General features: G+C 39.5%; 2 protein-coding genes and 1 long non-coding RNA gene across 3 annotated transcripts; 2 read left to right on the top strand and 1 right to left on the bottom strand.

Annotated features, from left to right (window-relative positions):
• The first annotated feature begins 508 nt into the window (after positions 1 to 508).
• Positions 509 to 8,570, top strand: med17 (mediator complex subunit 17). The gene is made up of 13 exons (XM_076981773.1): positions 509 to 652; positions 1,763 to 2,011; positions 2,164 to 2,327; positions 3,577 to 3,796; positions 3,969 to 4,105; positions 4,203 to 4,284; positions 4,685 to 4,837; positions 5,082 to 5,212; positions 5,393 to 5,577; positions 5,669 to 5,806; positions 7,305 to 7,422; positions 7,634 to 7,793; positions 8,171 to 8,570. Exons 2-13 carry the CDS (start codon positions 1,777 to 1,779, stop codon positions 8,377 to 8,379), a joined length of 1,932 nt encoding a protein of 643 aa, XP_076837888.1. The 5' UTR covers positions 509 to 652; positions 1,763 to 1,776; the 3' UTR covers positions 8,380 to 8,570.
• Positions 8,571 to 9,686: 1,116 nt separating this feature from the next.
• On the top strand, positions 9,687 to 12,296 carry LOC143483074 (uncharacterized). Its single transcript, XR_013122379.1, has 3 exons — positions 9,687 to 10,434; positions 10,723 to 11,170; positions 11,959 to 12,296. It is a non-coding gene; the product is annotated as an uncharacterized LOC143483074 (long non-coding RNA).
• Positions 9,815 to 12,567, bottom strand: LOC143483073 (transmembrane 4 L6 family member 1). Its single transcript, XM_076981774.1, has 6 exons — positions 12,423 to 12,567; positions 11,897 to 12,073; positions 11,112 to 11,180; positions 10,716 to 10,861; positions 10,216 to 10,408; positions 9,815 to 10,078 (listed from the first exon to the last, which is right to left on the bottom strand). The coding sequence occupies exons 2-6, from the start codon at positions 12,065 to 12,067 to the stop codon at positions 10,064 to 10,066; spliced, it is 594 nt and encodes a 197-aa protein (XP_076837889.1). The 5' UTR covers positions 12,068 to 12,073; positions 12,423 to 12,567; the 3' UTR covers positions 9,815 to 10,063.
• Positions 12,568 to 14,185: the final 1,618 nt, after the last annotated feature.

Raw genomic sequence — 14,185 nt, 5'->3', positions numbered from 1 at the left:
TGTGGCATGAATCAAAAAGAAATGCATAATATACAATTACTGTCTGACCACTTCTACTTATTGATCTCTTCCATGGTTCCAGCATGTCAAAAGTATTTATTTTAAAAAGTAAAGGAAGTGGCCTGTTCATTTTTCTATTTCAGTCCAGAAATGTGACAGTCCAGCAGCACAAAAATTTCCAAAAATATTTCCAAAATTAATCTCACCCAAATCTTTGTATTTCATTATTTATCTTTCAAGTGTATAAATAAAGGAATTAAAGGAAAACATGCACCATAATAAAAAATGCATTAGTTTGTATCATGTTTAGAACATATCCAAAATAATTTTTTGTAAATTTATGCAAATATATTTATCATATGCTTTTCTTTGTAGTTCATCTTATTTCATTATGGTGTTTGCCTGTTTACACTGATCTATAATTTTATCATAGAACAGTAGCTGAAAATGATAATGACTAATAATTATGCCCAGGTCCTTTCCAACATGCTCCAGAGGGGGCGGTCAATGCACATTTCACTGGTTCGCCAACCACCATAGACAGATTTATAGTGTTGTTTCCGGTGTTTTTATTAGCTATCCACTGGATTAAATGTAGTCAGTACTGTGGAGAACATAACGCACCTAGTCAATCAACTGTCTGTTCAAATATGTAAGTAATTTGATGTTTAGCTATTATAACTGAGAATGTGAAATGTTGCTTGCGTTTTCTGCTTTTTTAGCTAGCTAGGGTTGTTGGCTACAGTAGCCCTTTCTTTACTGCTGCGAATTAGCCAGCTAGCCAACTATTAGCTAGAGTTAGCCAGCTAGCCAACTGTTAGCTAGAGTTAGCCAGCTAGCCAACTGTTAGCTAGAGTTAGCCAGCTAGCCAACTATTAGCTAGAGTTAGCCAGCTAGCCAACTGTTAGCTAGAGTTAGCCAGCTAGCCAACTGTTAGCTAGAGTTAGCCAGCTAGCCAACTGTTAGCTAGAGTTAGCCAGCTAACTAACTGTTAGCTAGAGATAGCCAGCTAGCCAACTGTTAGCTAGAGATAGCCAGTTAGCTACATGTCCTGAGTCGATTCCCTTCAGTATCTGCCACGATGGATGACCGTCAAATAATCGACTAGTTAACGTTAATTTAACGGATTCATTATAGCTATTTAGACGCCAGAGTATCCATGAGTGGCTTGATAGCAAGCTGATGAAGTTAGTTAGTAACGTAGGGTAGCTACTTCACTACATGAACACATAACATAGCTGGCTTCTGCTACGTTGTGGCAGTTTTATAGTTTGTAAATGAACTATAAAGAACAGCTAAAAAGGTGTTGTTCTTTATTGTTAATATAATTTATTATGATTGTGGCCTTCTACCTTTTCCCACAATATCAACTTACCAATATTAAGATTGCTATCTATGCAAAAGAGGGAATATTGCAACAGCCACAAATATGCATGTTTCATGAGAAACTCCTAAAAGCGAATGCTATTGCATTGTTATTGTATAAATAATGTACAGTAAAACTGACCTTTACTGTCTATTACACTAACACTACACTTTTTGTATTGAATTACTGAAATAAATGAACTTTTTGATGTTATTGTAATTTATTGAGATGCATATATATAACCAGAATGCATATATATATATATATATATATATATATATATATATATATATATATATATATATATATATAGAAAAAATATATATATATAATTATTAATTATAAGTATTGTGTGGAATGATCATTTAGTCATTTTCGTGGTTTGATTCTATGCAGAGTCAGAGGTTAAGATGTCGGGGGGCCCTGCGGTGCGTGTGAGTATTGAGTCGTCCTGTGAGCGACAGGTACAGGAGGTGTCACTGGACGGAGTGGAGACATATGTGCCACCCCTCTCCATGTCGCAAAGTCTCGCAAAGCTTGCACAGCGGATTGACTTTGGCCAGGGCTCTGACTCAGAAGAGGAGGAACCAAACGGGGAAGGCAGGGACCTTGACTGGAACAAGCAAGACCCAGAAGAGGATGAGGGTAAGAGGGACTTGGCTGCTTCCGTCAACGTTGCTTCATTCCTACTCCTGCAGAATTTGGAGGAGTGCAGAATGAATGCAAACCCATTTTCACCACATTTATTCATAAAACAAGTTCTCACTTGCTTATGTGACGTGTGTAATTTCTCTTAGGCCTTGTGAAATTCCAGCCGTGTTTGTGGCCATGGGACTCTGTAAGGAACCACCTACGTGGTGCCCTGACTGAGATGTGTGTGCTGCATGATGTACTCAGCATCATCAAGGAGAAGAAGTACATGGCTCTTGACCCTGTTTCCCAAGATCCCACTGCTACAAAGGTAACAGACCTTTCATAAATTAAGATTAATTACAGATGATTAAAAACAAAGCAACAGATAGCAATCTATTGCCTGTGCTTCTACTGTGGTGAAAATACACACCGACAGCACACATGCTGTCACTTTAGCCCCCAATGCACAGATGTGATGGAGACCAGCCTTGAACTTGGTGTCCATCACATCTGTGTGTTGGAGGCTAAAGTGATTGAATGGAGGGCTTCATCACAGGGGCTGCAGTTATCACCATGACTGCACTATACTTGGTTATCCACCTTTTAGCAAAGGTGTTTTTCTTTACTGGTTTGTAAAGGGTAAATTGTATGTGCATCATATAGCATCTACCCTTCTTTCTGGCCCTATGAACTAGGATGCACTGAAATAAAAATTTGGTACCGAAACCAAACAAAAGGAAACATTTGGCCATATACCAACCTTAGTGTTTCATTAATTTTGCCACTGGCATTCTGTTAACGTCTTGATGACGTAGCACCTATGATGGTTTTTCATCATTCTGAAGACATTCTCACTGATAAACTGTAGTGATTGTTAAAACAGCTGCTCTATCCTTTTCTTAAATCCTTTGTTACCTTTGGCTCAAATTTCCAGGAAACTTTGGCTGCTTCTGTGAGACTCGCTGTGTAACAACGTGTTAATATGCGTGTTAACTAAAGCTAGCCTGTTCTAGTGTTTCATATGTGTGTTACACTAGAACAGGCTAGCTTTAGTTTTCATATGTGTGTTACACTAGAACAGGCTAGCTTTAGTTTTCATATGTGTGTTACACTAGAACAGGCTAGCTTTAGTTTTCATATGTGTGTTACACTAGAACAGGCTAGCTTTAGTTTTCATATGTGTGTTACACTAGAACAGGCTAGCTTTAGTTTTCATATGTGTGTTACACTAGAACAGGCTAGCTTTAGTTTTCATATGTGTGTTACACTAGAACAGGCTAGCTTTAGTTTTCATATGTGTGTTACACTAGAACAGGCTAGCTTTAGTTTTCATATGTGTGACAGATGCTCCGCACGCACAATAAACATGGCCAGGCCTAGAAAATCATTCGCAATGCATGGACCAGTGCACCCAAGATCTAGCTTCCAAAGATTGTCCACCAGCTGCAAGAAAGGAGGAAGAGTAAAATTAGCTGCCCAGAATGATCCAAGAAACATCCATGATTTTTTCCAGGCATTGGCTCCCAATATGAACTGATAATGTGTCCCTCCATTAATCTTTGTTCATGTCGATCTAGACCCCTCAGGTGTTCCAGCTTATCAGTAAGAAGAAATCTTTGGCCAACGCAGCCCAGTTGCTCCTTAAGGGGGCAGAAAAGCTGAGCAAGTCTGTGGCAGAGAGTCAGGAGCAGCGGCGTCAGCGTGACTTTAACACCGAACTTCTGCAGCTGCGCTCGCAGTGGAAACTGCGTAAAGTTGGAGACAAAATACTCGGAGACTTAAGCTACCGCAGTGCTGGTGAGTAGTACAGGGTTGTGTGCTAGCATGTGTCTGCTGATGCTACGCAGCTAATCTTTCTAGTTGGGTTCTAAGATGCGTGTTATATTGGGGGGATTATGTAGTAACCCACTACCTTTATGGCTGTGTTATGCTCTACTGATCTGCTTTCTGTAAATGTCCATCACTGTAGGGTCCCTGTTTAACCACCATGGCACCTTTGAGGTGATTAAGAACACTGATATCGATTTGGATAAGAAAATTCCAGATGACTACTGTCCTCTCAATGTTCAGATCCCCAGCGATCTGGAGGGCTCAGCCTACATTAAGGTTAGAGTCACGCTGTTAGAAATGGTAGTGACACAGTACAAAGCCACATGCATTTTGATGGTAGGATGAAAGAGGAAATAATGTTGTCTGTCTTCAGGTCTCTATTCAGAAACAGTCCCCTGATATAGGAGACCTAGGAACGGTCAGCCTTTTCAGAAGGCAGCCCAAGGCCAAGCCAGGTACTGAGAAAAAATTCACCGTAAAAATGCATACTCCGTTTACTTTCAAATTACATTAATGTTGCTCTTCTGAGCGTATGGTGTACACAAATGATGTATGAATACTTTCCCAAAGTCTGTTGATTGTGTCAAAGCTTTCAGAGCAGTGTCATTAGTTTTTCGTGGTTTCTTTTTTCTTTATTGAAATGTTGTTGAATGTTTAGTTTAGCACAATGAATGCTGAATGTTTAGTATTTAGCTTACTTTCATACAAACATTTAAAAATATTTAGTTACCTTGATCTTTGTTTTGCCAAGTAACTTCCAAACCATGCGGTTTTACTTAGAAATATACCTGCATCAGATCTTCAATAGAAGGTAGACGAGTATTTAATGAAGTCATCATCTAACATCTCTCTCAGGTTCCCAGGCTTGGCATCTAAAGCTGGAAGCTGCTCAGAACGTGCTTCTGTGTAAGGAGATCTTTGCTCAGCTTTCTCGGGAGGCAGTGCAGATAAAGTCTCACATTCCGCACATCGTCGTCAAGAACCAAATTATCTCCCAGCCTTTCCCCGGTGAACACGCACACACCAGCTCTCCCACGAGAGATCAATAATGTATTTTGGGTAGTGGTATGAGTATCTGTATATGAAAAGAAGTTTTGTGTGAATGTGTGAGGTTTGCAGTTTAGTGTTTGTGGTCCTTGGTGAGTGTGTGTGTGTGTGTGTGTGTGTGTGTGTGTGTGTGTGTGTGTGTGTGTGTGTGAAGATGTGAAGTTCCATTCTACCTTTCCAGCTCATGGCAAATGTGTAATTGCAGGGCTGCAGCTCTCCATGTCTCTGTGCCACTCCAATACAGAGAAGAAGAACCACAGGACGTCACCTGACCAAAACAAACCAGACGACCATCTGTATGTGCTGGAGCACAATCTGCACCAGCTTATTAGAGAGGTATACATACCCCAAACACACAGGTTATTAGAGAGGTATACATACCCCAAACACACAGGTTATTAGAGAGGTATACATACCCCCAAACACACAGGTTATTAGAGAGGTATACCCCCTAACCCTAGCATTAATATTATAAATCATAATGGACTCTCTTGGTTTTATTCCCTGTATGCTTAGTTCCACAAGCAGCATCTGAGCTCATCAGTGATGCCCCACCCTGCAAGTGCCCCATTTGGACCAAAGCGTTTGCGGCTGGCTGGCCCAATGGCCTACGACAAATCTGAAATTAACTCTCTGCAGCACAGTGAGGGCCTGCTGGAGAAAATAATCAAACAAGCCAAACACATCTTCCTCAGGAGTAGGTAATGTATATCCACACGTGTACACAATTTATTTTTCACTGACAATTTGTCTTTCTTAGAAGTATGTAAGCACTGTCTCTGCTTCTCTCAGGACAGCACGGACGATTGACAGCTTGGCAAGTCGTATAGAGGATCCTCAGATTCAAGCTCACTGGTCCAATATCAACGATGTGTATGAGTCCAGCGTCAAAGTGCTCATCACTTCACAGGGCTATGAGCAGATTTGCAAGTAAGAGAAAAACAAAGACTAACTAGAGACAGACCCAGCCACACTAAGCTTGTAGTGCAGACCTGGGCAAGCTCCGGCCCGGGGGCCACATCCGGCCCGTTGTGCGTCCCTGTCCGGCCCGCGAGAGGCCAATCATAAATTTAACAAATATCTATGTCGTGCATGCAATACAACTGTGACGCTTTTATTTTGAAAGCGCTACGTTTTTGTTAATTCCGTGTGGATGTACGTGCTTGTGTGTGAGCTGTGCAAGAAACACTGTAGGCGATCAGCGACAAGTTAAAGGCAAAATTTATACTTTCGCGAGTGAACGTAGCGCGCGACTCCGCACCCCTCACACGAACCTCCGCGAACGGCGGAACATTTACGTGACAAATTATAATTGTGAATTGTGTTCCAGGTTTGAAAAGTGCTGGAATGTTGGCTAAAGTACTTGAAAATGCTTGAAATTGTAACTGTATTTTCGATTCACAACAAATAGCTGACTGAACAGGGGGTATTCCAGAAAGCGGATTCAGTAAAGAAACCGGGTAAGTAAACTCAGAATTAACGAAAACTCAGGGTTTTCCGTTCCAGAAACCGAGCTTAGAAAGAACCTGAGTCAGCTGGGAAATATTGAAATGGACCTTGAAAGTGCCGTAGAAGTGCTTTAAAGCTAGGTTTAAGCCTGGTTTATACCTGGCGCGGGGGGGCGAAAATTACGTAATCGCGGTGGCTCTGCCCATGCGCGAGGGCCTCGCGCGCTGTTGATTCGCGAGGTCGTGCACCTCTCGAATTTTGTAACTTCGCACGCACGCCACGCCTCAGCGCGATGGACAAAGTCATGTTTGCAGGGTTCATACACCTTTACAAGGTGGAGTTAAAGCATTTGTACGTCACTTTCAAGGTCCATTTCAATATTTCCCAGCACGTTAAACTTAATTAAGTTAAATATTTATACATATACTCGAAATGATTCAAAATAATTCGCTTTTTTATCACATTATTTAATGGTTATTTAAAGTCTTCACGTTCTTCACGTTTAAAGTCTCTCATGTTTCGTCCTGGAATTACAAGAGGCTCGTATTTGTTAATGTAATACAAGAAAACTGTTCATTCAGATGGCTATTTGTTGTGAAACGAAGTAGTTACAATTTCAAACATTTTCAAGTATTTAGCCTAAATTCCAGCACTTTTCAAATCTGAAACAAAAAGCAACATTAAAATTAGTCAGGTAAATGTTCCTTCCATTGCTTTTGAGGGGTGTTTCTTTATATTAACACACATCGTTTCGGAGAACACTACACAGAATGTGACGCAGCAAGTATAAACGCCTCCACCGTTTGCGGAAGTTCGTGCAAGGTGGGCGGGGCCACCGTAATGACGTCATTTTCGTTTGTGTGGCCCTCTGACACAATTCAGGTTTCTCATGTGGCCCCTTGTAAAAATTAATTGCCCACCCCTGTTCTAGTGGGTACAGTCTGTCTGTCTAGACAACCTCTTTTACTGTCTCTCTTAGGTCTATCCAGTTGCAACTGAATATTGGAGTGGAGCAGATCAGAGTTGTACACAGAGATGGACGAGTCATCACTCTCTCCCATCAAGAGCAAGAGCTACAAGACTTCTTACTTTCACAGGTAAACATACACTTACACATAGGAGTATGGTTTGTGAGATTATACTTAATGTAAACCAAGTGGGGCTGATTATTCTTTCTCCTAAAGCAGAATGTAAGTCTTCAGAATCTGTGTGTGTGTGTGTGTGTGTGTGTGTGTGTGTGTGTGTGTGTGTGTGTGTGTGTGTGTGTGTGTGTGTGTGTGTGTGTGTGTGTGTGTGTGTGTGTGTCAGATGTCTCAGCACCAGGTACATGCGATACAGCAGTTAGCGAAGGTCATGGGTTGGCATGTGCTAAGCTTCAGTAACCATGTGGGACTTGGAGCCATTGAGAGCATCGGCAATGCTTCTGCCATCACAGTAGCATCACCTAATGGAGAGTACGCCATCTCAGGTACTTACACATCTCAGGTGGATTCCTCATGTCCACATAGTACACAATATATCTCTGATACCCTCCCATATGCTCTCCATATGCTAGATACCTACACAAACGAAACTTAATCTTTAGGGACACCTTGTAGGTCTATGATGAGAGTCCATAAATGTCCAGTTTGGTTTTTCCATTCTATAGCCTTTCATCAGTGCTCAGAGTCTAAACCAAGGACTCATAGTTTAATGAATAAAGGTGCAGGTCAGGTGATGATGTGTCCAGTGAATTTGCATACAAAAGATACTGTGTACTAAAATATCTCAAATATGGAGGGTGTTTAAATGAAACTGATGAATAGTCTGCACAGTTGCTCAGTGTGTCCATGTGTCTGCGTGCAGTGCGGAACGGGCCTGAGAGTGGCTGTAAGGTTCTGGTCCAGTTTCCACGCGGCCAGACCAAAGACCTGCCAAAAAGTGACGTGTTGCAGGATGGGAAATGGAGTCATTTGCGAGGGCCGTATAAGGAAGTGCACTGGGGCAGAATGGAAGGCAAGAACTTTGTCTACAAAATGGAGCTTCTAATGGCTGCGTTGACTCCCTGTCCTTAAACACGTGTCGAATGTCTACAATGTCTTTATATCTACTTTCTCCTCATTTCACCTTTAATTGTAAAATCTCTTTATTTTTGAGTGCATTACTGAAACTGCATCACAAACATTGTCTTTTTTGTTCTTAAAAAGAGCGCTTGTATTTTGGGCTGGTCTCTAAGCCTGTTAATAAACAGTGTTTATAAACTTTCTATTTGCAGGCCAGCAGAGTATTTTCTTACTGTGTCTTTTAATATGGCAAATAGTATTTGATTTATAGTGAACAGCAATATAATATCTTTTTGGAGGGAAATTCTAAAATATGAAATATGTATTTTCTACACTGAAAGTATCCATATCATGGTATACAGACCCATTAAAAAAAATTGAATATCATGGAAAAGTTTATTAATTTCCATAATTCCGTTCAAAGATTTTAACTTTAATATATTATAGATTCAGGGCCCCCAGTTTAAACGATGTCACGTATTTATTTGGACTTCTGGCTTATAAAACAAAAATATTAAAAAATAAAAAATTGAATTCCCAAGGTGTAATTTAATTCAGCTTCAGTTTGCTTCAATATGGGGAAGACCATCATTGATCTCCTCCAGAGGATGGGTGAGCCACAAAAGTTCATAGTTAAGGAGGCTGGCTGTTCGCAGAGTGCTGTGTCCAAGCATATCAATGGAAAGTCTAGTGGAAACACAAAATGTCAGGAAAAGATGCACCAGCAAAAGTTATGACCGTGTAAAGCACGTCACCACTGGACTCTAGAGCAGTGGAGGCACGTTCTCTGGAGTGAGGAATCACACTTCACCATCTGGCAATCTGATGGACGAGTCTGGGTTTGGTGGTTGCCAGGAGAACGGTACTTGTCTGACTGCATTGGACCAAGTGTAAAGTTTGGTGGAGAGGGGATTATGGTGTGGGGTTGTTTTTCAAGAGCTGGGCTTGGCCCCTTAGTTCCAGTGAAAGGAATTGGCATTCTCTCAATGAGCTTCAAGAGGTAGTCACCTGAAATGGTTTTCAGGTTTGCCTTATCAGGGTTAATTAGTGGAAGCTCACTGAGAGAATGCCAAGAGTGTGCAAAGCAGTAATCAGAGCAAAGAGTGGCTATTTTGAAGAAACTAAAATATAAAACATGTTTTCAGTTATTTCAACTTTTTTGTTAAGTACATGACTCCACATGTGTTCATTCATAGTTTTGATGCATTCAGTGAGAATCTACAATGTAATTAGTCATGGAAATTAAGAAAGTCCATTGAATAAGAAGGTGTGTCCAAACCTTTGGCCTGTAGTGTGTGTGTGTGTGTGTGTGTGTGGGGAACATCATAATCCATATGTTTGCTAGTCCAGTGCACCATGCTGGTGTTGCACTATGTGGAGTGTTGGATATTTCACAGAGGAATAAAAATTGTGAAAATAATGTTTAAAGGAAAATGCTGGTCAAACATTGACATTCAAAGTACATTTACTTTCTCACAAATTTCCAGATTTACAAAATGTGCACATACTGCTGATTTGGTTTACAGTGTTTTTGTGAATCCAGTCGTGAGGTCATAGCGTGGAAAATTGCACCGATGACAATCTAATAAGGTAATCATCTGATGGGGCCCTGATAATGATCTTGTTTGGACTTCCTGCACTAATAGCAGAGCAAATTCCACAGGTCTCAGGAACACTGCTCAAATATGAAGAACGGTCAATCCACAGAAGCCTGTAACAAAACATAAAACTGAGTGCTGTTTTGTCCTTTTTTTCTTATTTCACAAAGTTGTGGTCATTAGTAGAGGCAACATTCAACCTTCTCTTACTGCAGAAGATAAGATGTTCTCTCTCTGGTACTGAGCATACCTGTCCCTGTCTGTGGTTCATGCAGGTTCCACACAGACAGCCCACAAGACCATTGGCCACCTGTGTCAGGGAGAGCACTGCCTCCAGGGTTCCTACACCCAGTAAAATTGAAAACAGAACCACGTTCCACAGAACCACATTTCCTGGCTGTTCACACATCTCCCATAATTCCTGCTTAAACAAGTAACTGTCGCTGAAAGAAGAAAAAACATACTTGGGGTTAGTTTTACTTTTTATTTCTCCTTTGTCTAATACATGATTTGAAGCACGCTGAAATTTCTTTTCCTTGAATTATTCTACAGATTTGATCAACTGATTTCTTTAGACATTTTTGTGTTTACAGAAAATTACTAATGAGCAATTTCAGTTTCTCAAAAACTCTGTATCTGACAGTACTTTGATTAAAATAGATGGGAGCTAAGAATAGGCTCAAAATACATTTCCTTTTTAAAGGAATATTTGTGTTGGTGTGTTTGTGTGTCTGCACAACTGTGTATTACTTTAAAGTTTGATTGGCGAAGGGATAGACAAACACCCCGTCTCCGGTGTCACAGAGGGGACCATCCTGCAACCCGACGACAGAGACCACAATACAATACAGTGTTCCAGCAACACCCAAACCAGACATCACCACGGAGAGCATCATCTATAACATTAAATGGTTGCAAAAGTTATAGTTTGTAGACTATTTTGTTACATCTTATAACCATTTCTTTGAACACTTAATATACTTAATTTATTCTTAATATGCTTTAAAACACCTGAAAGCTAGCTGCTCATAAAATAGTTCAATGAAATCATGTTATGGAAACACTGTAGGACTTTCTTTCACAATAAAGGCATGTCTCATACAACAGCAATCATACATACAGGCTAGACATGTTGGGCCATCTCACCCCACATCTGTTGGAAAAGCAGCTTCCCTCTGTCCCAACTGCCCTCATTAAAGAAGCAGGTAAGAACACCTGTGAAATTATGTTGATATGTATAAAAATATATATATTTTTCATTTGCTGTAAATTGGCCATTTACTTAAAACAGTTTGGTTGGTCATTGTGCATTATATTAATGGTGAGAAAAAATAGAAAACTTCTTTCTGTTGTATTTATCTACTTTTCTCGTTTTGAGAACTATAAGGTTGTTGTTTGGGGTTTTTATGACTTATTTGTGATGGAGATCTTTACTTATGTTTACATAAGAGCATATGTTTACATGTAGCACCTGGGTTTGAAACCTGGGTATATAATCGTTCTCAGTCTTTGCTAAATCTGCTACTGAAATTATTAAATCTAATTTAAACATATAGAAATAAAGTAAATGTTCCATATCTGTTCCAGGTCAAACTTCCTTAAATATTTCTCAAGGACAGTGTACCGCCTGAAATAGAAAATGTGTAATCAGTTTATTCTGATGAGCTCTTTCATTCATCAGTAAAATACATCATTTGGAGGTTAAATGTTACTGTACTACAGACATAAGGACTTACAGGAATTCAGTCAAATGATAAGTTATATTGATATTATAAAGCAGCATATCAAACAACTGCATAAAAAGCACATATGGTATATAAATCCCATATGTATATGGCAAATATGGAATGGTATACTCAATCAGTAAATAACAGCTGGTTTTATAACCAGAGACATCACCATTTTGATTCTGAGCACACACAAAAGCTCACCAGTATTCCTCCTCCAATAACTCCAGGGAAGTACCAGATGCCATTTGTGATCTCATTTGTAGCCCACACCTTTCCACTGGGGAAAAACAGGAGGATGTTGGCTACAACGCAGCACAGAGCCAATGGGAACAGCAGGTCTCCTGTGCACTTTGCCCACCTTCCTGTACACATGATCACCTGTGGGAAAAAAACACATCAGGTTTGTGAAATATACAATCAATGGCAACTTTAATGTGTCCTTTAATGTGTCATCATGCAAAATTTGACCCTATTTATCGCTCATCTCTTTGTATTTGAAGTACAGTATATAGTGAAATGAAACAATGTTCCTCAAGGACTGGTGCAAAACAAAAGAAGAATAAAAGTGTATACATGTAAAAGTATACTCAATCAAAATATATTTGTGTTTATATTTCATAACTAAATTAATACTTGTAAGTGGTTTACACTAGATTTGTGGTATGCAATAATTGGCTCACCATGCAGAAGTCAGACAACATTAGTTTCTACATAAATGAAAACGTACCTGCTTATTTCCTGAACTTGAGGGTGAATGCTGTGATGATCCTTTAATCTTGCTAATTTTACATTATTACGTGTACATCAAAGGACTGTTTTTCAATCTAAAGACTTAAAAGGATCGGCTAGTATTCTGGGTCCACTTAGGAGAGCTGTTCTGAATGAATACAAAACAAATAAAGGGATGTTATAGTGTGCAGTGCCCTTACGGTCACTGCCTCAGAGATCAATAAAGGCTTTCTGTCCTTGAGCGTCATTATAACTTTTCCTCTAGTAAGACTTATGTTAGGAGTTCTCATCTGCATCAATTCTGAAGATTTTATTGATATGTGATACTGCTTGGACATGGTATGAGCCTTAATATTGTATAGATATCCAGAGAATCCCATTCGCTGGCATTATGTCAATGCCAGTATTAGTTTAATCATTACCTCAGAGAGTAAGAGAACTCAATTAATGTTGCAAGGGCAAGCACCCTTGATTACTGAATGAAGAAAACAAATCTCACCACTACTTTGTCTCTAGATGGTTGTGTGTGAAAATTCCAGTAGATCAGCAGTTTATGAAATACTCAAACCAGCCCGTCCAGCGCCAACAATGCCAAGTTCAAAGCCACTTAAATCACCTTTCTTCCCCATTCTGGTTCTTGGTTTGAACTGCAGCAGATTGTCTTGGCCACGTCTACATGCCTAAATGCATTAAGTTGCTGCCATGAGATTGGCCGATTCGACATTTGCATTAACGAGCAGTTGGACACAGGTACCTAATAAAGTGGCCTGTTATACACACACACACACACACACATATACATATACACACACACACAGTAGCATTTTTATTTATTTGTGAAAATAAATGTTTTTTTTCTTTGCGACAATGATTATTAGAAGCAAAACACTTTGTAAGTCGCTCTGGATAAGAGTGTCTGCTAAATGCCATAAATGTAATGTAAAAGATTACTAAAGCTTTATGATCATTGTTTTCCTATGTTGTGTGTAATGGCGGTTTGAAATTTGGGCTTTGTGTTTACAGTTTAGAGAAATGTGTTTGTGTTTACAGATCTCAAGACGTGCATCTTGGCAACTGAGAAAAATGAAAGAGAATATAAAATTAAGCATTTGATTTTGAAAGGATGTTCAAAGCAAAATCTGCATTCTGATTCCAATCAGCATTTGGATGTACACAGTAAATTAAAGAGAACAAATACAGTAACCAGACACTTAATTTGAAGATTGTGTTACTCATCTTGCAGCTGCAGACACTCTAGTGTAGATAACATTGTAGGGGCACTATATGGTATAACTGCATGTTCCCATACAGTATTGATCACCCTTCAACACTAATAAACGTTACCAGTGCTACTCGACATCTGGGTTGGACAACTCTGAACATGCCCATAGGACCAATGTAGCACAGTTGAGGTTGTATGGCTATCAGTATTTCTTAATGGCAAAACATAGGTAGGTAGACATGAAATGCTAAATCATCCATTGCCACTGTGTTTTTCACAAATGTCTCAACTTTGACCCTTAAAGACAGGTGAAGAAATTTCAGCTTGTCCATTAAAACCTATTTATTAGTGTGAGAAAACATTAAAACATTCATTGCATTTCACCATCATGATATCTATACAAACCAGAATACAAATACATATTATGAAATGAATGCTAAATACAAGTTTAGACAGAATAACGTACAAATGCCATTTGGAATTAAACACGTTGAAGGAAGAAAGGAACAAGAATTAGCAGCAATAGACATTTCAGTGAT

Source organism: Brachyhypopomus gauderio, chromosome 19 (genome assembly GCF_052324685.1).
Source record: "Brachyhypopomus gauderio isolate BG-103 chromosome 19, BGAUD_0.2, whole genome shotgun sequence".
Lineage (NCBI taxonomy): Eukaryota > Metazoa > Chordata > Actinopteri > Gymnotiformes > Hypopomidae > Brachyhypopomus > Brachyhypopomus gauderio.
This window is presented reverse-complemented; position numbering and strand designations above follow the sequence as displayed.